The sequence below is a fragment of the Camelus dromedarius genome, chromosome 11 (genome assembly GCF_036321535.1).
Source record: "Camelus dromedarius isolate mCamDro1 chromosome 11, mCamDro1.pat, whole genome shotgun sequence".
NCBI classification, from domain to species: Eukaryota; Metazoa; Chordata; class Mammalia; order Artiodactyla; family Camelidae; genus Camelus; species Camelus dromedarius.
Genome location: NC_087446.1, coordinates 40,161,791 through 40,188,744, shown reverse-complemented (window position 1 = coordinate 40,188,744; position 26,954 = coordinate 40,161,791). Strand labels below are relative to the sequence as shown.

General features: G+C 44.7%; 1 protein-coding gene across 3 annotated transcripts in view; it reads right to left on the bottom strand.

Moving 5' to 3' along the window:
• ABTB3 (ankyrin repeat and BTB domain containing 3) overlaps positions 1-26,954 on the bottom strand; it is a 292,822-nt gene that overhangs the window by 67,252 nt on the left and 198,616 nt on the right. For 2 of the 3 annotated variants that reach the window (XM_031462829.2, XM_031462828.2), the window contains exon 4: positions 3,457-3,609. In XM_031462829.2, coding sequence (XP_031318689.1) covers positions 3,457-3,609 — 153 coding nt within the window. Of the gene's footprint in view, positions 1-3,456; positions 3,610-3,694; positions 3,849-26,954 lie in introns of those variants that run through there. The other variant, XM_064491689.1, reaches the window with a different exon arrangement.

The following is a 26,954-nucleotide window of genomic DNA, read 5'->3' as shown; positions in this document are numbered from 1 at the left end:
GCTGGTATCCAGGCTGCCCTCCACCAGGAAACCCCGGGCAGCTGGTAGGTAATTATATGTGCTAATAGTCACTGACACTCCAGCCGCCAACACGAGGTCCCAAGTTCCTGCATCTGTTACAACGTCCAACTATCACACTTTTCTAGGGTTGATTATTTAGAGAGAGGTGCTCAGCTCTGACTGACTCAGAACTAGGAGCCTGCCTGGCAACTTTGAAGATTAACGTCTCGGAGGGAAGAGAGACAAGTCCACTTGCCAAGTCCTCCATCCTATACCGAATCTGCCTCACAGTTGCTGTGTGACCTTGGACAAGTTCCAGAACCTCAACTACCCTCAGCCTTCCTATCGATAAAATGAGATAAGAAAGTCTGCCTTGCAGAATTGTTGGGGACGGCACACCAGGAAGACTGACAGTGCAAGGCACAGAGCAAGTGTTCAATATCTATTTGTTGGACAACTGAATGAACAAAATTTCTTTGACTCCATTCCCTGAAAATTGGAGATTAATTCCTACTTCATGTCACACTAAATGTGATTGGAAACTATATGTGTGGATCCATTTGCTTGCTGCCCAAAAAAGACCAGTTCATCCTACCCTGTACTGAATTTAGTCTAGTTAATGGAACTTCTCTTACACTTATCATTTAGGAAAGTTTATAACAGAATACTATATTTTAGTTTTCTCTTGGAATTTATTTCCAAACTTGATGAAAATTTAGCTAGAACAATCAAATTAGTATATTTTCTACACACAAATCCTCATTCTGGAGATAAACGAGTCAAGAATTGAGAGATAAATGACTGAAAACAGCCTAGAGAGTGCCTCAAGTGGCACTGACTGCCTTTGTTTCTCTGCTCTAAATGTGTGCATCTTGGCCTGCCAGGTGATCATACTCACATCTCAAATGGCAGGGCTGAGGCCTCAAACTGGATGGATGTTGAAATTGAAATCCCAGTTGTGACAGTCAGAGCGGCACATGCTCGGCCACTAGACCGTGGAGTAAAAGCTCCGTGCTGGAGGAAGAGCAGAGATGGACAGCAGCTCTTGGAGCTCATGTTCAGTCTATGGAATTAGGATAAGGAACACAAGTGTCTGGAAGCAAACTCCAAGAGGACTGAGTCAAGGTCTAAGGTGGGGACCAGAAAATTTGGTTATATCTCTAGGTGTCTGGGTTTGCCATCTAGCTCCTAACTCTGTCACTTAATATCTGTGTGATGTTGGAAGAGTTACCTAATCTTGCTGAGCCTTGATTTCTTTGTCTGTAAAATGACCAGCACTACTTTCCCAGATAACAAGAGTGTTTGTTGGAGGCTCCCACGAGAAAGTGTTAAAATAAAGCAACCCCTTAGTATAAGCCTCCACTATTATTTCAGGGATAGTGGAGACTTGGGGCAATGCTAGCTAATAATGACCATGTCATGAGCACTTCCTTTCAGGCATCGTCTGTGTGGGTCCTTCATGTTTGTGACCCTGCTTGCACCAATCTCTGAGAGGGCTGCTATTATTATGTCCATGATGGGTGGGGAAACTATGGTCCAGAGAGGTTAACTAACTTGCCCGAGGTTGTACAGTTAATTAACCATGGTGGTGGGATTCAGACCCAGGCAGTGTGACTCTGGAGCCCAGGCTCTTACCTTTAAGCTATAGGACTTCCTGAGAGCAGGACAAACAAGAAGTGCTTTGTCAATAAGAGTTAAGGAAGCATCTTATTTTTCCTGCCACCCAACTCATGTTTGCTGCAAGGAGGAGAGTTGGAGTCTCAAGGTCATCCCAGGCTGGAGCTGGGACAGTGAACAGGGACAGTGGGAGTGAGCCTGCAGGTAAGGTGTCACACCCATGAAATAGGAGGCAGGGAAGTCTGGTGGGCAGAGGATGGGCTTTGGAGCATGAGCCATGAGGATCTCATCCCTGGCACCTGTCCTACCAATAGCTTTCCAATCTGTAAAATGGGACGCTTATACTAATCTCAGGAGGCTATTTCAAGGATTAAAGGAGACAGGTAATGCATGCAAATCTCTTGTTGCAGTTAATAACTAGCACTCAGTAGGTACTCAATAAATGGTTGCTCCCTAGTCTCTCTCCCTGAGACCTGCTGTTATTCTAGGTAACAAGGTGTAAGGGATGGTGGCACAGCCAGATTCTGCCTAGACAGAAACCTGAGGAGAGTACAACTCAGTGGTTAGAACTATGGGCTCGGGGGTCTGCGTGGCCTGAATTCATATACTGGCTCCATCACTTATGAGTCTTGTAACCTTCGACATGTTACTTAACCTACCTGTGCCTCAGTTTCCTTATCTGTAAAGTGGACATAATAATAGTACCCACTTCATGGGGATTGGGGATTGTTAGATATTAGTTAATCTGTGTAAAGCATTTAGAACAGTGCCCAGCATATGGTAAGAATTCAATAAACGCTAGCAATGATGACTTCCATCAGCCCCCTGAGTGTTTTTGGGCCAAGGGGCACTTCTGGGCCTTCAGTGGGCTAAGCTTTATACTGCAAACCCTTCATTTTCTTGTGGACCCCCAAACAGTTCTTGGAAGAGTGGAAATCTCTGCAGCCTGGCCACATCATGTGCTAGATGAACTTTAGAGGAAGGGCAGTATCTCATCAGGTAAGCAGTGGGGATTTGAAAATGGTGACAATGATCATCTGGACAACAGCATAGGGAGTCAGAGAAGTGCACACACATGTGTGCACACAAATCCATCTCTGAGTTGCTGTGCTTTCTGCATTTACAGCCATGTTTTGACTCAGCTGAGTGAGTTGTTGCTTCATTTCTTTCACTTTGGTTAAATATGAGCCCCCATTTATGTTGTCCCTGAGCAGCCCTGGAGTAATTTCCACAGTGATACAGGAGAGACCTGAATGTGGCCATGAGAAATGGAGGGAGACCCACTCCACCCCGTGCATGTGAAAAAGCACAGACACGCTCTTACCCAGCCAGAAATTCAACCCTGCAAGGTTTTGTCAGAAAACCACAGTTAGACAAAAATTTACTTCTTGTGGAGAGAGGTAAGAAGAGGGCAGGAAAGTAAGAGGGAGGGAGGTAGAGACGGAGAAAAGGAGAAGGAGAGGGGAGGAGGAGAGAGAGAGAGACAGAAAACAGAATGAGCATCAGTAGAATCAAGGCACACTGCTATCTCCTAATGGAAGAATCAGGAGCATTCCCGTATAGCCTTGCTCCTCGCCCTCCTCCATCCTTGCAACTCTAGAGACCTGATTATAGTTAAACCCGCGTCTGTCAGTTAAACCAGCGGAGCCTCTATCTCAGCGACGGCAACGTCTGCTCCCGCGCACACCGCCCTGCAGGATTCGGGTTGGAGGGCTGCGCACAATCAGCCCGGAGCCCCGCGGGCTGCGGCCGCGCTCCCTGCACGGGGACGCGGCGTGGGTGTGCGGGGAAGGGCGTCGTCCCTGCGCCCGGCCGCCCCCGGAGCCTCGGCCCGCCTACCTGAGCTGGCGCGGCTCGCAGTCCACACCGGGCAGCAGCAGCCGGGCGGCCTGGCGGACGTCGTCGCTGTCCATGGAGAAGCTGCGGCGGTGGCCGGCGTGCGCCACGGCCACCCGGATCCACTCCATCAGCGGCGGCAGCACGAGGAAGGGCCTGCGGCGTAGGAGGGACCGGAGACGCGTTAGGGCGGCCGTGTTGGGGGCTGCTGGCTCAGCCCCACCTCCGGCTCATTGCCTACCTCATCCCGCCCCACACCCCTTTTGCCCTGGAGACCCTGCCTCTCAATTCAAAGTGCGAGAACCTTTGGAGACATCCCGACCGCACCGGTGAACTCGGGGCAGGCTCTCCTGAGTCTTTGTGCCTCAGTTTCCTCATCTGTAAAACGGGGATAATGTGACTGACAGGATAGGATGTGAGTCTTCTGTGAGTATAATCTCCCTCAGTGATCATGTGAACATAAAGGAGATGACTCACTTAAAGCACCAAGCACAGGGTTGGGTGCTTACTAGAAAATCCAACAAACGCCTGGGGTTATTAGGTCTTGGCTTTCCCCACACTGAAAGGGTCCTCCAGCTCTCCCTTCCCACTCCCAGCCTGCTCCGTGTCACCCTCCTGTAGCTCTCCCAGGACTCAGCTCTGCCCAAGCACCGGGCTGCCAGCAGGCTCCAGCATCCGGAGAGGCAGACTGCCGAGAGCCTGGCCTGGCAGCCCAGTACAGCCGGCACAGTGCGGGGGAGGGGGGCTGCGGTTTCGGGCCTTGGCCACACCCCTGAAGCTCTGGGAGCCTCAGGTTCCTCCCCATCTTCCAATGGGATCACAGCAGGAGTCCAGCCTGTGACAAGAATTAACTGAGATAATGTTTATGGCTGAACTAGAACTTTCTAAGTGTAACACATTTGTGCCACTTTCCTGTTCTTCCAGTGATTATTTTAAACTCCATCCTCACATTAGGATTGAGAGCAGGGGAGTTTTTGAAAAATACTCTTATCTGAGTCCTGTCCCGGGGATTCTGATTTAATTCATCAAGGATGGGTCTGGACATTGGTAGTTTTTAAAACCTCCTCCATGTGAACTTAATGCACATCAGAATTATCTGCATGGCTTGTTGAAATGCAGATTGCTGGACCCTATCCCCAGATTGTCTGATTCAGTAGATCAGGGGAGGTGGCCAAGAATTTGCATTTCTAATGAGTTCCAGGGTAATGCTGATGATGCTAGGCTTGGGAGGGACACACTCAAAGAACTTCTCTAAATTATTGTAGAGGGCCTGGGACTCACCCGGCTTTGTGTGTGTGTGTGTGTGTGTGCACGCACATGTAAAAGGAGATTCCTTGGCCTTATCTCCAGTGATGCTGATTGTGTAGGGTCCACAAATATAATTTCAATAAGCATCCCCTATGATATTGATTTAGGTGCATCAAGGGTCACACCTTGAGAAACGCGCAGTGTAGATCAAAAACCATTCAGTATGGCTACAATCAGGGTGAGGCATGGGGGTATCTAGGGTGTAAAATTTAAGAAGGCCAGATCATGCAAATATGTTCTAGCACCTCTCTTGTCTCACCCTAGCTCTGATGCTGACATTCAGTCCAGCATGGCTGCCACGGGAGGCAGAGAGGGAGAAGAGGTTGGTAGATAAATGGTTTATTTCTGCAAGGCAGCAAACCCCTCACAGTATGCAGATATCATGAGCTTCCCATGCAGTTTTTGGTGACACGTTCCAGTTTTCCTGGAAAGCAACCTATGTGTCCAATGTTAATATTCAACAGTTAAGCTTTTATATTCGTCTCAGTTAATCCCACTCATGATCTCATCTAAATGTTTAGGATCAGCCTATAAGCTAGTTATGATTATGCCCACTTTCTTGAACTATGTTGTTTTTTTCTAATAGAGGTCCTCCTGGGATTGAACCCAGGACCTTGTGCATGCCAAGCATGCACTCTACCACTAAGCTATATCCACTCCCCCAATTATGTCCATTTTCTAGATCACGAGATTAAAGTTTACTGAGGTTAAGTAACCTACCCTGGATCACAAAGTTAGCAAGTACAAGAGCTGGGAGTCCGACCCAAGACATTTCACTACATAGCCCATGTGATACTGTCGCTCTCTTGTTCACCTTCCCAGCATGCACCATTACCTCAGGGGGGCTGATCTGGTCACAGACCTTTGATGGCATGCCATTTTCATTCCTGCTTATACAGCTCAATCTTCTATCAGGAAGACCTCCAGCCCTTTAAAAATCCACACCCCACTTAACTTTCAAACCACAGTTCAAATTCCATCTCTCCCTAAACATTTCTCCTGAGGACTCCTTCCGACACAGACCCCCTCCCATGGTAGCCCCCACCACAGTGGCCCTACCTGCTGGCCCCATTAGAATGTAAACTCCACAGGGAGGGACCTGGGACTGCTGAGTTCACTGATCCAGCCCCAGCGGCAGTCCCAGGACAGTGCCTGGCAGGCTGTAAGCACTTAATAAATAATGTTTTCATGAAATAGACTAAGATCTACCAATTCCCTTACTGGGTGAAACAGATAAAATCGAGTTTCTGGACCCATGGACCTGTGGGGCAGGCTCCCAGGGAATTTCTGCCAGCATCGGCCTGCTGCTTAGGCTGTCATCCTCATTCTCCTCTTTCCTCCATCACCTAAACTGAATCAGGCACTCAATAAACACACACTGACCTGAAATTGAATTGGATTCTACAGTCTCAGGTGAGTAGGACTTATTTTTGTCACCATGTCTCCATCACTGCTGAAACCAGCCTCGGGTGCTCTGAGAACTCCCTTCTGGGTTGTTTTTTCAGAGGAAGCACCCCTGGCTCCCCATCCTGCCTTTCCTTTGCTCAGTGCCCCCAAAGCGCAGCCCGCAACTCACTGCCCCTTGGGAGCTGTGTCTCTAGCACAGACTGCCCTTCAGTGCTGCCTTTCATGTTAGATGCTAAGGCCCAGGGCACACAGCCAGCTCCTGATGAATACCGGAGAGGAGAAAAAGGCTCTCCTACCTTCAAAATCACACCTTTACCAAGATAGCTGGCGAGCACTAGAATAAGAAACCTTGAACCCCAGGATTCAGCCTTCTCTGGAATTTTCTATGTACCGGTTTTCTCCTTTCAACATTGCCTTCTTTTCGTCACTCTGACCTCAGTAGTTTATAAGCTTATGAATTCTTTGCCAGCAACTCATTTAAAAATCTTCTTATCTTGTCGACTCAGAGGGAAAGAAAAAAAATAATATTATTTGTGATGTTTCTTTTGGAAGAGTTGGAGATGGGAAAGCGTTCTAGGGCCTTGAGTTAAGGAAAGGGTGGAGCATGCTGAGGGAAAAAAGACTGCATTCTCCTGACACATTTTTTTAAGGGAACAATGTTGCACTGGCTACTGACTTTGTTCTGAAGTTGTCTGTAGTAACTGAAACCTAGATGGAGCAGGAGAGGCTCCTGGCTTAGTGAAGTGGAGTCAACATCAGAACCACCACAGAGGTGGAGGAATGTGTGAAAACTGCCAAGGTCCTGATTTCACCCCTAGAGTTTTGGTTCAACAGGCCTGGGGTGGGGCTTGGGCAACTGTATTCTAAGTAAGCTCCTCTAGGAATTCTTTATAACCCCTGATCTTGTGGCCTGCGGTCAATTATAACAAGGCCGTGGCCATCAACATCATTGCCATGGTGTTTGAAGAGAAGGTTTGTGGCCATGGGACCAGAGGTTCTAGAAGGGGAGAGAAGGCCTAGATGGTTTTTTTGCAGGGTCAAAGGAGTAAGTCAGCTCAGGAACGTTGCTGGGTCTAGGTTCAAGGAGGTTATTGTGGGTAGAGTCTTTCTGAAACAGTGGAGAGAGAGGTGGTGATGAGGGTGACCATCCAGGGTGGAAAGGGAGTCTCGTAGAGGAGGGGCTGGGTGCTAAAGAGGATGGTGGGGTATGTTGAAGAAGCCCAGTTTGTTCAGGACTCTGCAGAACTGAATTCCAGCCCTGAATCTGCAAGAGCTCACAGTAGGACCCTGGCTCTGGTCTAGATGTTTTGACTCTCAGGATCTTCATTTGTAAGTGGGTGGATTTGGATCGGATGGTCTACTTCAGTGGTTGGCAAACATTTTCTATAAAGGTCCAGGTAGCAAATAGGCTTTACAAGTCCTACAGTTTCTGTTGCAACTTCTCAGCTCTGCCATTGCAGTGAGAAAGCAGCCGCAGACAATACAGATGTGACAGAACTGGCTGTGTTCCAAGAAAACTGTATTCACCAAATCAGATGGTGGATCACAGTTGGCCAACCCTGGGTCTATTTGATTTCTTCCTACTTTCAAATTCTTTTATTCTACTGAAATATCCAGCTCCCTGGGGGCTTAGGAAGAGTGTAGTGTGTGGATCAGGGAAGGTGGGAAGAAGCACATGAAGGCCCTGGTGATGGGCACAGAAAGCTTTGGGGAGATTAGAAAAGAGGACCCTTCCACAAAGAGATCATGGCTGGATTGGGGGGATATTGAGCCACAGGCATACTCAGAGGCAGTACCTTCAAGGATAAAACCCAAACCTGGCCATGGGTGTGTGATGAAATGTCATCTGAAACATCATTTATTCATCCAACAATCCTTTAGGAAGCACCCAGGTTGCAGGCATGCTTCCAGGGGCTGGAGATAGAGTGGAGAAAAGGATACATCTATGTTCTCATAGAGCTAACAGTCTAACAGGGAGACAGATAAGAAACCCATAAACCAACAGGTAATACAGCAATTACAAGCTGTGATCAGTGCCAGGGTGCTGGGATAGAGAACAAACAGGGTTGAGGTGGGGTGGTGGGGAGGCCTCTCTGAGGAGGTGACAAAACCTCCAATATTTGAAGGAATTGGCCATATGTGAGTGTGTTTGTAGAGAGACAGATGTTCCAGGCAGCAGTAACAGACTGTGCAAAGGTCCTGAGGCAGAAAAGACCTTTACAGCTCAGCAAGGGCTTTCACAGGCATCATGTCCTGTATAGTGCTCCAAGTCAAATGGGGTGGCCAGGATATGTGTGAGGAAGGCTCACTGTGGTTGGCAAAATAACAACTCCCAGAGACATCAGGTCCTATTCTCTGGAATCTATGAATGTTGATCAAAAAAGGAAACCTGCAGACATGATCCAGTTAAAGATCTTTAGAAGATTATCCTGAATTACCCAGGAGGGCCCTAAATGCAATCACAAGGGTCCTTATAGCAGGGAAACAGAGGGAGATTTGGCACAGGTGATACCAAAGCAAGATGTTCTGCTGCTGGCTTGAAGATGAAGGAAGGGGCCACAAGCCAAGGAATGCAAAGAATGCTGCTTTAGAAGCTGGAAAAGGTGACAAAATGGGTTTTTTCCTCAGAGCATCCAGAAGAAAACAGTCTAGCTGACACTCTGATTTTGGTCTACCGATCTCTAGAACTGTAAGAGAATAAATGTGTGCTGTTTTAACCCACCAAGTTTGTGGGCAGCCACAGGAAACTAAGCCAGGGTATTGACAGGGTCCCTGCAGCTGAGGTTGGAGATATGGTGGTGGAGAATGTGAACCAAGTATTAAATCTGGGAGTGAGGGCATCCACAGGGCTCTGGAATTCATTCAGACACCTAAACTGCCTTGTTCCTGAGGTCCAAGACAATACTTGTTGATATAGGCTGAACTGTGTCCCCCCAAATTCATATGTTGAAGCCCCTAACCCCTCCAGAACCTCAGAATGTAACTGTACTAAAATGAGGCCATTAGGGCAGGCCTAATTTGGTATGACTGGTGTCCTTCTAAAAAGAGGAGACCAGGACACACAGAGAAACACAGAGGAGCAACCGTGTGAAAGAGGCTGCAAGACAGCAGCTGTCTGTGAGCCAAGGAAAGTGGCTTTAGAAAAAAATCAAACCTGCTGACACTTTGATCTTGGACTTCCAACCTCCAGCACTGTGAGAAAATAAGTTTCTTTTGTTCAAGCCACCTAGTCTGTGTCAATTGGTTATGGAGGCCCCAGGACTAATTAATACACCTGTGGTTTGACTTAAATCTTGCCCTGCCCTTGAGGTTTCGGTCTGTGGTAGAGGAATTTCAATTGGAAGGTCACACTCGTTAGAGAGCTGATGGGTTTGGCTTCATTTCCTTCAACCCAGTGGCAATAGTGGAGGAGTTCAAAGCCATGTGAAGGGCTGTGCCATGCAGAGGCTAGAAGTTTAGGCTTTGGGGACAGGCTAAGAGCTGGATTCCAGCTCTACCTTCAAGCTGTGTGACCTTGAACAAAGTACAATTGAGCCTTAGTATCCACGGGGAATTGGTTCCAGGACTCCCACAGGTACCAAAGTGCTCAAGTCCCTCATATAAAATAGCACAGTACAGTTGGCCCTCTGAATCTGCAGGTTCTGTGGATGCAGAACCCTGGGATATGGAGGACTGACTGTATTTCAATCGTCGTGCCTCAGTTCTCTCACCAGGAAAATGGAGACAACAGTATCTACTTCAGAGGGTGTGGTTGGCCAAATAATGGCCCCCCAAAATGTCCACATCCTAATCCCCTAGACCTGTCAAGGTTATCTGACAAAACGGACTTTGCATATGTGATTAAATTAAGGATTTTGAGTAGAGAAGACTATCCTGAATTATCCTAGTGGATTTGAAATGAAATCACAAGGGAAATTAGAAGAGGAAAATAAGGTCAAAGGAGGGAGGAGGAGATGTGGCAACAGAAGCAAGAAGTTGGACTAATGCAAGAAAGGGGCTGTGAGCCAAGGAACACAGGTGGCCTCCAGATGCTGAAATAGTCAAGGAAATAGATTCCCCACTGGAGCCTCCAGATTAACCAGCCCTGGGTCATCTTAACTTTAGCTAGTGAGACCAATTTCATACTTCTGATCCCCCCAGACTATAAGATAATCAATGTGTTGTTTTAAACCTCCACATTTGTGGTATTTTTTTTTTTTACAGCAACCACAGGAAACTAATACAGAGGGTTATTATAAGCATTGAATGGGATGATGTACGTAGCCTGCACCCAGTACCAAGAAGGCACTCATAAGTGGCAGCTGTCATCATCGGCAGGAGCAACAGCCCAGCATGGTTTTTAGCATCACTCAACCTTCTCTCTGCCTGATGGAGGAAAAGGCCTGGCTACACACAGCAATGCTCTTGTCTCCTCTTTTCAAACTGAAGCAAATCTCTGCAGTTGATATGTCTTTCCTTTATAAATTGTATGGCCCTGACTTTTCATGTTTGTTATTTGTTGAGGCTTTCTTAGGCTGGAGAGGAATGTGGATGTTGGTCTGGGCTTTGGGAAGCTCATAATTTCAGAGACACAGGGAGTGAAGGACAAGGAGCAGAATTGATAGTAGACAATATCTGGGGCTGGTTTCTATAGCAATATTCACTGTCATCTCACTGTATTTGTGGGACCAAAGCTAGGAAGATGGCAGAGGTCAGAGGCGGCCATAGCTGGTTACTATAGTGACAGCCCTACTGTGCAAAGTATGGTGGGCTTGCCAGAGAGGGTGAGACAGCCTGGAGTGGGAGGGGCCAAGTGTGTGGGCTAGGTCAGCATTTCCTGAATACTAATATGCATACGAATCATCTGGGATCTTTTTAAAATACAGATTCTGATTCAGTGGGTCTAGGGCAGGACATGAGATTCTGCATTTCTAACAAGATTCCCTGCAATGATGCAGCTGCCAATCTATCAACCACATTTCAATAACCAGGCCAGACGGAGTATTATGACTCAAGCCAGAAACCAGGGATGGTGAATTCTGTTACTATGTTTAAGGGGGAGAAGATGAGGCCAGGAGCAAGAGAGCTGCCTAAGAGAGGAGAGAGGCTCAGGAGACAATGGAATGGAAGAGGGAGCACATTTGTACCTGGACCTTCTGATTAAACTGGGGGTTATGTCAGATTGGCTGAACCTAGTTCACAAGTTAGGGGAGGCTGGGAGACAAAGTGTTTGGTGATTTCAGCTTTTATTGGGGGAGGTGGGTTCTGCCTCCCCCAGGATTCTCCTTTAGTTTTTCAACAATCTTACGAAACACAATCTTTGGGTCTTGGGGAGTTCATTCTGAACCAAGGACCCATCTCATTGTCTGATAGGCATTTTGTATTCACGACACTGCTTAGCATCATTCTGGGGATGTAAATGCTTAAAAAAATACACTTTTGATGGTTAATTATATGTGTTTCCTTGGCTAGGCCACAGCTACCCAGATATGTGGTCAAACACACATTATCCAGATACGTAGCCTGAATGTTGCTGGATGCTGAAGGTATTTTTTTGATGAGATTAACAATTAAATCAGTGGACTCTGAGTAAAGCAATTTATCCTCCATAAGGTGGGTGGGCCTTATCCAGTCAGTTGGAGGCCTGATGACTGGTCTCCTCTGAAGAACAGCTCACTGCCTTCAGATCTGAGCTGCAGAATCTACTCTTTCCTACATCACTCTAATCTCTGCCTCTGTGTTTATGTCAACTTTTCATCATCTGTGTGTGTCACATCTCCTTTCTCTCATAAAGGACAATTGTGATTGGATTTAGGGCCTACCCAGGTAATGCAGGACAAACTCCCCACTTCAGGATCCTTGACTGAATCACCTCTGCAAAGACCCTTTTTCTTTGTAAAATAACATCTGTAGGTTGCAAGGGATTAGGACCTGTTATCTTTGGGGGCCATTATTCAGCTGACTGCACTAAGCATCTGCATCTAGGCCATTCTCTACAGGGGTTTGAGATGCCTACCGAAGGCTGAGCCCCTCCAGTGTAGAGAGCTAGCTCTGAGCCGTGGAGTGCCTGGCAGGCCCGAGGTCCTTCCACATACATCATACAGGGATCAGTGGACCAGTCTGCCCCTGTCTCCTCTCTAGGCTGTGGGCAGCACCACATCTGGGCCTGGCTTAGAGGCACAGAGGCCTCTGTGGTGGGAACCTGATCTCAAGTGGGTGGAATGATGATGGGGCCCAGGATATAAATGGCCCTGGGAGGAGCCGTGGGAGCCATGGTTTCAGAAGCAGGGAAACCTAGGCTCTGTTTGAGACTGCCACAGACCCCTCCTCACAGACTTGGGCATAAAAGATACACATTCAGGAGGTGGCAGAGGCCACACAGTTTCATATCCCGGCAGCAGTGGCTCAAGAAGCCTAAAAGGGTAGGGCCTGACCTGGTCATGGACAGGAGGCAAAGGCAAGAGATGGGCTCCTGGGGTCACCTGGGCCTGCTCCTGCCACCAAAAGATTATTATCAAAGTCTTCAAAAGGCAGCCCATGGTCTTACAAAGAAACCTGCTGCACCTTTGAGTCTGATGCTGGTGTGGTGGAAAGACACACAGCCTGAAGACAGAAGGCCCTACATTTGAGCTCAGGTTCTGTCATTTGCTGTGGGACCTTGGGCAAGTTAATGAGCTTCTCTGTGCCTCAGTTTCCTTTTATGTAAAATAGGAGAAATAGTAAGGCTACCCCACAGGGTTGCTGTGAAGATTAACTGAGAGCATCTCTGTAAGGTGCTTAGCACAGTAAATGCTCAGCAAAAGGAGCTATTATGGAGGGTTCATTATATGCCAGGCATGGTTCTGAACACTTTTCTTTTATTGGCTCTTTTGATAATAACGAGAACCATAAAGTAAGTACCATTATGATCTTCATTCTGTAGATAATGAATGAAGGCACAGAGAGGTTATGGAACTTGCCCAAGGGTACACAGCTATCAGCAGTGGTACTGGGATATACATGCAGAGCCAGGGCTAGTAGTCATGCATTCTATCACTTCCGGGCAGAGGCTACAGCATATGCATGCTGGGACCTAGTGCTTTGGAGGAACTCAGCTTGGTGTGGCTGGAGCTGAGATGGAGGGGAGAGAGTGGTGGAGGGAGGCCGGTGGGCAGGAGGTAACACTGGAGAGAGACAGGGGAAGAACCACATGGTGCCCTGTAACTCCTAGAATAAAAGTGAAAACTCCTAATACTTTAATTTTCCCTGAGAATTCTAGTTGAAAAACACAAAATCAGAAAAACATTTGAAAAGAAACATCAAAAATGGGTTGACAAAAATATCTCTGAGAATGCAAAACAGTGGGTTCGCCATAACTGCCTGTTTAGAAAGTTAATGAAGAAATTTTACACTCTGGCTGAGACAGCTGGGTGTCCCTCTATATGTGTCCTCTTCTTTCTTAGTAATAAAGCCCTGAATCTTCAGCTGGGCTTATGACCACCTAGCTTACATTTTTCAGCCTCCCTTGCAGCTAGGAGACTGGTTCTTACAATGATATAAGCAGAAGTTTCTCATGAGATTATCAGGGAATTCCCTAAAGAGAGGAGGCCCAACTTTCTCTCTGTTTCCATTCTGCTGACAAGAATATAGACATAATGGCTGGCACTCAAGCAGCCAAACTGGACCATGAGGTCAAAGCCACATGTTGATGATGACAGAGCAAAAAGACAGAAGGACAATGGCTGGGACTTAAGCAGCCAAACTGGACCATCAGGTCAAAGCCTCATGTTGATGATGGCAGAGCAAAAAGACAGAAAGACAATTGCTTACGTGGTCATGCTTCCCCCAGATTCTTAATTCCAGATTTTGTTTATATGAGAAATAAACTTCTATCTTGTTTAAACACCCACTATTTGACTTTTCTGTCACTGATAGCCAATTCTAATTCTAAGTGACACTCATATCAGTTTCCCTAACATTTATGTTAAATCTCTATTCTCCCTGAAAACCAGGGATTTAAGTTTCTTTCTGTTTACTAAAAAAAAACAAAAACATTACTTTTTTATAGTTATCTTCTAAAGTCTATGAATTGTAACCTTGAGACGGTGTTTGTTCCCAGAAACTACATTTCCTAAATTATTTGTTACAATGAATTGTTTGTTCAGTTAAAGGTGTAAACTACGTCATAGGAAGTTGATTTTGTTCCTCAACCTTGTCAAGTTTTACTGACAATGGTTTTGAGCTCATCATAATTAACCCACAAAAATTGCCATACAGATACTCTTGGAGACAGAAATATATCTCCAAGTCTTTATCCTTGCAAAAGTTCTCTTGTAAGGAATTTTAGCTTAGTTTAGCTGTTTTCTCCAGCTTTATTGAGATAGCGTTGACATAGAACATCGTGTAAGTGTAAGATGTACAACCAGATACTTTGATACACTTACTGTGAGGACCACAGTGCGGTTAGTTAACACTGGCATTACCTCATATAATTACCTTTTTTTTTTTTTTTTTGTAGTGAGAACATTTAAAATCTACTCTCTTGGCAACTTTCAAGTACATAATACAGTATTGTAAACTATAGTCACCATTAGATCCCCAGAATTTATTCATCTTACAGCTGGAAGTTTGTACCCTTGGACCAACATCTCCCCAGTTTGCCCACCCCCAGCCCATGGCAACCACCATCCTACTCTGCGTTTCTCTGAGTTCAGCTCTTTTAGATTCTAATTATAAGTGAGATCATACAGTATTTGTCTCTGTCTCACTCATTTTACTTAGCATAATGCCCTCAAGATCTATCCATGTCACCAATGGCAGGATTCATTCTTTTTCCCTTGGCTGAATAATATCCCATTAACAGATCAATTTTAGAACACCACACAGAATTGCTTCTTTCATACAAAAAAAGGGGAGGTAAAGGTGAGGCTGGGCATGGCTGAGAGGTTCCCCTACGTGTCCTTGGAGTCTTTGCCACTGGGCTGTGGCTTTGAGAAAATGATATTCTAGTTCTCTTGTAATAAACCCCTCGAACTCACATTACCCTGCATTTGGCAGTATGACAGGATGGATTAAATTCATACGCCAGCCCTGATCAATCAGAGCCCTGCTTATCAAAACACAGACTTAAGACAGCTGATTCCCCGGGCCTCTGAAGAATGACTCATGCTTTGAGTCAGAAGCATATTTTGGAGTAGGCTCTGTTACTAACTAGCCGTGTGACTTGTGTACCCACGAAGTTTGGGGGCCTCAACTGTACTCACCAGTAGAATTAAGAGAGCAGAGAACCTTCTCTTCTAGATTAGAATAATTGTGTAATTTGGGGCGGTGGTGAGGTAATTGGGTTTATTTATTTGTTTATTTTTAGAGGCGTTACTGGAGAACGATCCCAGGATCCTGTTGCACGCTAAGCATATGCTCTACCACTTGAGCTATACCCTCCCCACAACTGTATAAAATTTTTAAATAAATAAAGAAATAACAAAATTACTGCTACAAGGAAATTGGTGGGGGAGGAAGTCATGAAGGCAACTTCCAATAGAACCTTCTGCTATGATGGAAATATTCTGAATCTGTGCTATGCAATGCAATAGCCACAAACCACTATGGTGACTGAATGCTTGAAACATGGCCAGTGCGACTGAGTAGCTAAAATTCTAATTTTATTCCATTTTAATTAATTTAAGTTGAAACAGCCACATGTGGTTAGCGGCCACCCTATTGAATGGTGCAGTTCTAAGGGATGTCCTTCAAGTCAGTATAATGTCAGACAGGAATACTGATGGAATGGGGTAGTGGAAAAAGGGCTACAGTAGATACTAGGCGACCTGATTTTTGACTCTTTTTTTTTCCATTATCATGATCTACATCATCATCATCATTATCAGGATTTTATAGCTTCTATCATTTCCTGAGTGCTTACAATGTTCCAGGCTCTGTGCAAAAAGCTTAAACCTGTATTATTTCATAGAATTTCCCAGTTAAAAGAAAATGAAAAAGGAACACAGAGAAAGGAAGAAAAGAAAAGAGAAATCCCCACAGAGCCTTAAAAATCAAGGAAGAGACTAAGGGAGGAAAAGAGGCAGTTTTGGTGCCTCCACAAAATAACCATTTGGCGATTTAGCAGATTTATAGAATCTCCATACACATCTGAAGAAAACATATGTGCAATTTACTTCTCGGACTAAATGTTACCAATTTTACATTTTGCTGAATCTGGAAGTGAGAGATGATAGAAACTGTGATGGAAGCTTGTGATTATAATGAAAGGAAAACCAAAGAGGCTATTTGTTAAACTGGACTTTGATGCTATCTAGGAAAGGATTCTTTGTCTAGGTCGATACTCCAGGACGACCCTCTCCATCTACACAGGTGAAATATTGAGGCTGATTATCTGGTGAGATGGAAAGGAGTCTGGGTATGTCTCCTAACACGACCTGTCCAATTCTCTCAGGAGAGTTCTTGCACCCTCTCTTTCCCAATCAGCTGGTGAAGGTATTGAGTTTTGGGGCCAGTCCCATAGTAGGCAGAGTAATTACCAACCAGAGTAACCAAAGCAAATTCCATTCAGAGATAAGCCCAGGATGGGGAAGGGATACTCAGGCAGGTCAGGAGCAGCAATTCTCTTGAGATGAAGGGATATGGGCTGGCAAGCCGGGGAGTGGGGGGTGGGGGGAAAATGCGTTGGGATTTGGCTGGGGTGCGGGCACTAGTTCTGAATGGAAGCTGGGTGCATGGTGAGTGGATAAGGCAAAGATGCCACCTAACCCATAGATCCCTCTCTCCCCTAAAGACTGAGGATAACATGCATTAGTCCTTCTTTAACAGGGTTACTGAGAAGATGAGATACCAGGCACGGAAGTACAATTATGTGAAAGATTTACATTCAGGTGTCTCCATGTACCCCAGACGTCTAACACATCGAGTTTAAGTTGCTGCCAACTTAAACATCAGATTAAGAAAAACACAACAGGGCTTAATTTCCTGAATATATAAACAGCTCACACAACTTAATAATAAAAAAACAAACAATCCAATCCAAAAATGGTCAGAAGACCTAAACAAGCAATTCTCCAATGAAGACATACAAATGGCCAAAAGGCACATGAAAAAATGCTCAATATTGCTAATTATCAGAGAAATGCAAATAAAAACTACAATGAGGTATCACCTCACACCAGAATGGCCATCATTCAAAAGTCCACCAATGATAAATACTGGATAGGGTGTAGAGAAAAGGGAACCCTCCTCCACTGTTGGTAGGAATGCAGTTTGGTGCAGCCATTGTAGAATACAGTATGGAGATTCCTCAAAAGACTAAAAATAGACCTACCATATGTGACCCAGCAATCCCAGTTCTGGGCATATATCCAGAGGGAACCTTAATTGAAAAAGATATATTCACCCCAATGTTCATAGCAGCACTATTTACAATAACCAAGACATGGAAACAACCTAAATGTCCATCAACAGATGACTGGATAAAGAAGCTGTATATTTATACAATGGAATACTAGTCAGGCATAAAAAATAATAAATAATGCTATTTGCAGCAACATGGATGAAACTGGAGATCGTCATTCTAAGTGAAGTAAGTCATAAAGAGAAAGAAAAATACCACATGATATCACTTATATGCGGAATCTAAACAAACAAACAAACAAACAAATTTACAGAACAGTAACAGACTCACAGACATAGAAAACAAACTTACAGTTACTGGTGGGGAGAAGGGGTGGAAAGGGATAAATTGGGAGTTCGAGATTTGCAGATACTAACTAATATATATAAAATAGATAAACAACAAGTTCATACTGTATAGCACATGGAACTATATTCAATATCTTGTAGTAACTTACAGTGAAAAAGAATATGAAAACAAATATATGTATGTTCATGTATGACTGAAGCATTATGCTGTACACCAGAAATTGATACAACACTTTAAACTGACTATATTTCAATTAAAAAATATATATTAGAAAAAAGAGAAGAGAAAAACACAACAAACAAGATATTTCTGCCAACCGAAATCTCGTCAGGGTCTTCCTGCTACAGCTAATGCCACAAGCTGCCTAAAGGGGGAGCTCCTGCACACATGCTCAGCACAGGGGCTGGGTTCTGAGGGCTTTTCCTGTCATTGGTTCCTTACACCTGTTCTCATTCTGCTCCCAGCTTTCCAGCCCCTCAGTCTTGCTGTATTTATCTTTGCTTATCACCGGGGAATATCCAAGTTGAAGCTTTGCTTTACTCAAATCTGATTATACACATGGGTCTCATACCTTCCACCTTTCTAGGTAATCTTCCTCCTGCATTCTCCCGGGACAGAGATCTTCTTTCCCAAGGCATGACTCCTGCATTGTGCTTGCCCCAGTGCTACCAGCAGGAGCCAGGCCCATGCAGTGAGCCAAACATGAATCATTTCTCTCTTCTGGAATAGCCAAGTGGCAGGCCAAAGTCAAGTACACATTATCACAATGTTTGGGTGTGGACTCCACTGTCCAAATCACTAGAGTGGGGAGCCCTGGACTTCATTAATCATGCTAATTCATCTTAGGTTTCCCACTTCTGTGATACCCAGGACAGGGGGTTCAAAGGAGTAGGTGCTAAATAAATGTTTGCCAAGTTAAACTGATAGTGATTTCCAAGAGTGCAGGGTCTGGGGTCAGATAGCTTTGAATTTTAATCCTGGTGCTGCCAAATAAGTGGGTCAGTGACTAAATCTCAGCAAGAAACATGGCTAATGGGCCCCAGAGTCCAATCTGAAAATGGGGAAATATGTGCCCTGCAAGCTTGTCTGGCATACAGAAGGTGTTCAGTAAATTACAACTGTTTTTAAACAGTGAAAAGTTGCATCTGAATTAGAAATTGGACTGGTTGGTTCTGGATGCCTCAAGGAAAAAAAGAAGGCATGATGGTGGTAGCCTCAAGGAGTAGATCTTGGCTCTATGTAAGTAAGACCTCGGAGGAGCCTTGGCTCGCCAAAGCTGGGATGGGAAGAAAGCCTCAAGGGCTAGTGCCTTGGCTGGGGACAGTCCCTTGGGGAAGACGTTAGAAAAGAGATTTAAACATGGACAGTTGGACTAGATGACTTTTTGGAGTCCCTCCTCACTCTAAGAGTCCAACACTCCAAACTTAACTGATTGGCCACTGCTGTAAGACTCTTTCTAGGGTTGGACCATTGCATTCTATCCATAATAATTTCTTGATTCTAGTTTTTCTCTTCAGTCCTTTCACATTGCTGCTGGGATAAATGTGCTAACATGTAAATATGGTCACCTAATGAAAGTATAAACTCCTTGGCCTGCCCATGTGTAACTGGCTTCAACCCAAGTCTTCACTCTCTCATGCCCCTGCCCTGATGCTTGTCCAGCACCGAAGTGCTCCAGCCACCCCACGTGACCAGCCATTTCTGGAACAATCAGCTGTTGTTTCCTTTCTTTCTATCCTCTCCATCCACTTAAATTCTATGTATCTTTTAAGATACTGATCAAAGTCACCTCCTCTGGGACATACCCCTCAAGAGCCCCTATATCCACAATATAGATAGTCCTTTGTCCCCCTCTACCTCCATAGCATTTTGTATCCAATTCCATAATACCATTTATATTATATTATGTTTATAATTTATGTCTTCAGTACTACCCCAACCACACTGCGGAGGCATGAAATATTCCATTTTGTATCCACATCCTAGCATTTGCCACTCCAGATGACATTTTATATTAGTGTCCTGGTTTGTTCTGTCCTGGTTTGACTTATCTTGTGCTCTCTGCTGTATCACTAGCACTTTGTCGAGTGCTTGGAACTTCAGAGGTCCTCAACCAATATTCTTTGAGTGAATGAATGAATGTTAAAGGAATCAATTAATGTAAGATTGAATCCTGTGAATTTGCTTAGCTTAAATTCTGGTGGGTTTCCCACTTTACTGTGGGTGATGGATAACTGGAATGGTTTTATGAAGACTAAATAAAATGATAAAAAATAGTTAAATGTAGTTTATTTTCAGTTGGTTTAAGGGTAGGAATCCACATAATTAAGATTCAATGGGAACCAGGCTTGGGTAAAAACTATGTTAAAAGTTAGGGTCAGGACCTGGCCAAGCGCCCAAAATAAATACCAGTGACCCTCAAAGACTTCAAACTCTGGGAAAGTCAGAAATGAAACATAAATGATGGGCAGGCATTAGGACCATATTCCTCTTGAGTTTAGATGTTCCCTGTACCCCAATCTGCCATTACAATTTGAAATTAGTGCTGGCTTGGGGGTGGGGGCAGGCCAATGTGTCACCAGCATGACTTCTGGAACAAACTACAAGGCTGTGCCAGTTACAGAACAGGTGGACTCACACAAACAGGTTTTTAAATTGCTAAATGGGACTATTCATAGTGCTTTTCTATTTGTAGGTAATGAGGGCAGACCTGGGATTTTGCATGTTTCAAAAATTGTATACAGTCTATATACCAAGATAAGACCCCATTCTGTTCAGTTCAATTCAATCCAACTTAAATAATTCAGATTAACAAACATTTACTGAGCTTCTCATTATACATGGAATAGAAACCAAACTCCTCCATATGCCCAAAAGGCTCTGCAAGATCTAACTCTTCCCACCTTGGACTTCATCTCCTTCTTCTTCCATCACTCTCACTCATTCCATTCCAGCCTCATTGGGCACTTGCTATTTCTTGCATGTTCCAAGAATGTTCCTGTCCCAGAGACTTTGTGCTTACTGTTCTCTTTGTCTGGCAAGAACTTTTCCACAGATTTCCACATGACTTACTGCCTCAATTCCTTTGTTTCTCTGCTTAAATTCTATTTCCTTAGAGAACTTTCCCTGACCATCCTAGCTAAAATAGTGCCTCTCATCACTTGTACCTGGTTCAAGTATTCAGTTTTCTTTCTCTTTATGTCACTTATCTGTGCCTGATATTTCATTTTTTATGCATCTGTTACTCCTCTGTACCTCCTAGAAGAATGTAGGCTCCATGAAGACAGGTATTTTGCGTGACCTATGGCAGATGTGCTATAAATATCTGTTGAATAGATGAATAAATAAAACAAGTACCAGCTTTTACACTTGACGATACTGGAAAGGTCCCAGCCCTCAGCAAACTCATGGTCTGATGTGAAAAAAATGAGAAAAGAAGCTTATCTGAAAAGCCTTTTGAGAAAGGAATGTATAAATCCTTATAGGAGAATGAATTAAAACCAGCTGGAGTTGAAGGGGTAAGAGTGTGTTGGGAAATGCCATCCTGAGCCCTGAACGGGGAGAGAGAAGTACCGGAAGAGGAAAGTGCTTTCTAGGCAGAGGAAATTAGATGAGGAAAGGCAGAGCAAGCTCGGGGGACACTGTGTGGACTGGAGGAGCTGAACAGATAAGTAGATGGGAGGCACTGCAGCAGATGAACCTGGAAGATGATAAATGTATCAACAGGGAGGGCCATTTATGCAGCAGGCTGATCACTTCACTTCTTACCTATTAATGACTATCTCCTTGGAGCAAAGGTCCATGCTGAGTTTTGTGGAAGATGCAAGGATTTATGCACTGGACCCTGGTGTACAATCTAGCAAGGAAGTTTAGTGTAGTCACACATCCCCTATTTCCCAGAGCAGCCCCAATTGTGGTAAGTCTGTTTATCCTGAATTATCCTTATGTGTTTGTTTTTGATTGGTGGATTGGAGTGTATTGTGGCCATCACAGAAGGGAGGACAGATAACCATGATGCCAGGCTGACAGTGAGAAGTGCTTTGTGGGATGTCCTTATGAAGTGTTTGGGGGTCTGACGGGGGTCGGTGCCTCCAGGGAAGGATTTTGGAAGCAGTGGAATCTGTGATCAGCATTAGTGTTTTCAACAGGTTGGTCCCTGGTTTTGCCTATTTAAGGTTTTCTTTTTTTCTTCGCAAAAATGTTCTTTCCACACACCCTGCTGCCGGAAGGGACTGGGGTATGGCCGTATAAGGGGTGTGATTCTGGGTAAGGAACTTACAGAGAGCAGTTTGACAAAAGGTTGCCAAAAGGCTCTCTCCAGTTTTGGAGTTGAAACTTTTCACCGAGAACGAATTCTGGGAAAATAGGCACCTTCTTTTGCCAACACATTCTGCCTAACTTCCTGGGCAGGCCTGAACCTGATCTGCTGAATCTTGACAGAATTTCTCACACCAATTTGAAAGAACTGAGGAAGCCTTCCTGGGCAATGTTTCCTATCTATGGGGAAGACATGAAAACAGAGCAAAAACTGTAAATCCAGAATTTTAAACAAACACAACCACCAAACAAACAACTCCTGGAACTGTGGAGACTTTCTCATCTATGGACATGGCCAAGTGCATGTGCAATGAACTTTGTACATGGTACAAGCTCAAAACATGCTTTCTGATGATGCTGGAATGCTCTTCTCCATTCTAGAAGCTATGCAGGAAGGAGGGTGGGATTTCCAGGGATCCCTAGAGCAACCCTCTGGCTTCAATTTGGCCAGTCACTGCATGGCTTTGGGAACCTCATGACTTTTCCAGAATCTGTCTCTTAAGTTGTGAAAACAACCTGGCTGGTTTCCCTACTTCCAGAATCCAGGGAAGCTGCAAATGAGGAAGACCCCTGGAAACCATGAAGCCCTCACTCCAGGAGATTTCAATAATGACTGTGTCTGGAAACCTGATAGGCTGGGTGGTGCCACTCTTGGTGTTTCCCACAAGGCATTTCTTCCCAGAAGCAGCAGCAGCACAGGATAGGGCTGGGGCTGCCTGCCTCCCAGGGCTCTCTTTCTTCTGCAGTTTCTCTCTCACACAGGCCATCAGAAGCCTCATGAATGAACCCCTCAGTTGCTCTGCTCCAGACAGACTACTCTTTTTATATCTGTTTCCTCTACATCAGTGTTTTATTCACACCACTGTGGGCAGTTTTGAAAGAACAGCAGTTTACACATTGGAAACAACCCAAATGTCCAGCAACGGGGGAACCGTTAGGCAAATTATAGTTCATTGACAAGATGGAATATTCTGCAGTCATTAAAAATGATGTTTACAAATGTTCTATAGTAAAGCCAGGATAATGCTTAGGGCATACCACTAAGTGAAATAAAAAGATATGAAATTACATATATACAGTACAACTACTTAAAAAAGCTTATTAGTCCTTAAAAAAAGGATAAGAAAATATACTAAATAATTATTTTGGCTACCTCTGGGTAGTAGAATTATAGATAATTTTAATTTCCTTTCTCCCATTTTCCTGTATTTTCCAAAATTAAAAAAATGAGCATATATAACTCCTAAGTAAAATGATATGATGACATAAAAATTTGTATTTATAGCACCTTGTGTTGTAGTTGTAAACGTGTGCAGTCCATGAGGAGGGCAAAATGGATGGAAGGGGAGAATGTGATTAAATCAATAAAACCTAGGAAAACTGTAGACAAGGATACATGTAGATGTGTATAGGCTTCATTTGGGAAGTCAGACTTTGAGGAATGAAAAGGCAACTCAGACACTATGCTGCTCGGGGCAAATGAGCAGGTTTACTGCCCGGACCATTTCCCGTAACATGTGAAATCCAGCTATGTGCTGGCAGCTGTCAATATCACTATTTCTGAAAGGATAAAACAGAGTAAAGACTTGGTACAGGGGCAGATGGTTTGAAAGGAGGCTGAGCTCAGAGAGTTCTTTCCTTCTCTCTCTCTTTCTCTCTCTGCAGGCCCTTCTGCTCCCAAGCACTTGGGCTCTTGCTGCCCTTGCCATCCTGGGCCGGCCCTCAGTTTGCACTGGGCAGGTTCAAGGGCTAGTGTTCGCTAATGTCCTTTAAAACCTTTTCCCTGTGTGTTCATAACATTCATGTACAGTGCCTGAGGCCCAGACACAGGGCAGGCAAAGGGCTGCCAAGTCGAGACCAATGAGAAAGAACCAAAAATCTGGTGAGGGGAGGGTATATAGCTCAGTGATAAAGTGTATGCTTAGCATGCACGAGGTACTGGGTTCAATCACTAGTACCAACATTGAAATAAACAAACAAACAAACAAATAAATAAAACCTAATTTCCCACCCCCTCCTCCCAAAAAAGACCTGATGAAAAATCCAAGGAGGCTAATGTAGCTTTCTTCCGGATTATTCAGCAAAGGGTGGAGGCCCCTGGTGACATGTCTCACTGGGGGCCAGAGAGGATGGCACTCAGTCAAGCCAGGCACTTGTCATCTCTCTTGAGACTTTTTGCAGAAAACTTTTAACTGATCCCTACACCATCCCAGGCTCCAGCTTCCTGCTGCATGCACTCAGATTGATCTTTATGCTTCCACCCATTCTGTGCCAGGCTTGGCTGGTTGCCAGAGAGAGCAAGAGATGATCAAAGCCCAGTCCCTGCTGGAGAGGAGCTCAAAGTCTGGCAGCAAAGACAGACACTTAGAAGCAAATGAGGCCAGAGAAAGGACCGGGGCCACATGGAAGGGAGTCAAGAGGACACAGGCTCTGGAATCACAGTGCTTGAGCTCAGCCTCCAGCCCAGCCACTTACTAGCTTAGCTGTGCAACCTTGGTCAAGTCCCTAGATTTCTCTAAGCCCCACTCTCCTCATCTGTAGAATAGGCAGAGTTACAGTATCTCAGAGGGTGACTGGGACACTTCAGTGGGGGAATCTGGAAAAGCTCATCACAGGGCCTGGTTTACAATGGCCCTCGAGAGTCATTGTAATTATTCAAAGAGAGCTTCACAGGGACTCGGGGTGAATGGGCACAAAGGTTTCGCAGCAGAGGTGAGTCGTTAAGGATAAGCAGGCATTTGTATTTTGCTTGGGTTCCTCCCTCTGTCCAAACCTTCACCCTAACCCCACTGCAAAGGAACAGAGGCCTATCAGCACCTGCAGGATGTATTTTTCTCCCATAGACTTTTAATTAAGTGAGGATATTTTCAATATTTGACTATGGGGAAGGCCCAGGCAGCACTGAAATCCTATGGTCTTGACACAGACAGGATCCCCTGAGGGGCCAGCCAGCAGGATGCAGTTGCTGGATGGTGGGACGTGATGGGGGTATATAAGAGGCAGCAGCTCTATACCAACCACTAGAGAAGTATCTCAGCATTTTAAAAATGGCTAAACATCTGCACCTCTGCAAACTAGCTGAAGCTCAGCCTGGCCTCTAGTCTGACTCAGCTGGTCTCTGGTACTTGCCTCCCACCAAGTATCTTGAGATTTTCTACCCTGGAGCCCTTGCCAGGGGCTCCTCCCATCTAGAATGCCTGATCTTACCCATCTTTCAAACTCTGATTCAAAAACCGCCTTCCCTGAGTCCCTGGCAGTTTATCCACATCTCCTTTCTGACCCTTGGTGCTTTCTTTCTGTCTTTGATGGTAAATGAGCTGCGCAGGGCAGGAGTCCTGTAAGATCCCTGGGCTCCCCTCCCCCACTTCCAATACAGGACCTCTTCTAAGCCCTGTGAACTTGGGCAAATTGCTTATCTTCTCTGCCTCACTTTCCCCATCAATAAACTGGGGATGACAATAACATACCTTCCTCCTGGGGTTATCATGAAGGATAAATGAGTTAATTCCTGTAAAGTGCTTAGAACAGTGCCTGGTACACACAAGAATTCAATGAACATGAGATTTTTCTGTTACTATGCTTAGAACAGGCACTTGGTGCACGTTCAGTGAATGAGTGAAGAATGAAGAACCGAATAAAAAGTCCAATAGTAAATAAAACAAATAATTAACGATATTGAAAAGTAAAATAAAAAATGAAAAGCCCAGGTAGCACTGAGATAAAGATTTAAGAGGTGGGTTTGATATTTACATATACGGCAATTCGTTTCAGGAGTTTTAACATGTTTCTCAAAAGTTTTTAACTATTGTCGGATCCGATGAAGTGATTTGATTATCATTGTTCCATTTATATTCGTGAGATTTATGGAGGCTTAAGCTAGGGAAAATACTAGAAGGACAAGGGAAGAGGTAGGGGAAGCGTATTAAAATAAAAATATTCCTGCTGGGAGAGTTTCAGGTTTTTAACCTTTCAGGGAATCCTGTAATCTCCTCTTGCATCTAATATCCTCCCTGTCCCTGGGGCACAGCACACAGTTGATGGAGTAAGCTGTGGACTCAAGCTTCCTACCTTCACATCCCAGCTCTGCCCCAGACTAGCTGTGTAACCTGGGCAAGTTACACAACCTCTCTGAGCCAGAAGTTCCTCAGGAGGAGATAGAGATAGCGATAGTATAAGATGGTGCTACTACACTCATAGGATTCTGGTAGGACCCGATGACTAATACACTTAGAAGAGAGCCCAACATGCAGTAAATACTTGGTAAAATTCGGTGGTGATGAGGAGGAGGATGGCTGCTTTAAAAAACTCAGCTCTAAGATGATCAAAACATGAAAACATGAAAAAATGCTTCTGGTCCCTGATCTCTACACTTCTTAACTTAACTGCTTCAGGAGTGCTGATTATCATGGGCTCTTCTTCCTAAGAGGGGGACCCTATCTGCATTGAGTCTCAAGTTCAGTGGTGTCCAATAGAAGTTTCCTTGATGTAGGAAATGTCCTACCTTTCGGTCTCCAACACATGAACCACTAGCTGTGTCTAGTTATTGAGAACTTAAGGAGATGAGTGGTACTAAGGAACTGCAGCTCTAGTTTTATTCAGTTCAAATTCACGTATATTTAAACAGCTTCACATGGCTAGTGGTTACGGTACTGGACAGGCAGCACTAGAACTTTATCTTTGTGTCATTAAGGTAAAGTTTTCCTTCCGTTTTCCATAAAATAAAGAAAAGCTAGTGTCAGACCAGACCAGACTGCTGTGGCAGCCAGTTAACTGGGATTCAGGAAAGATCTGGATGTTGAAA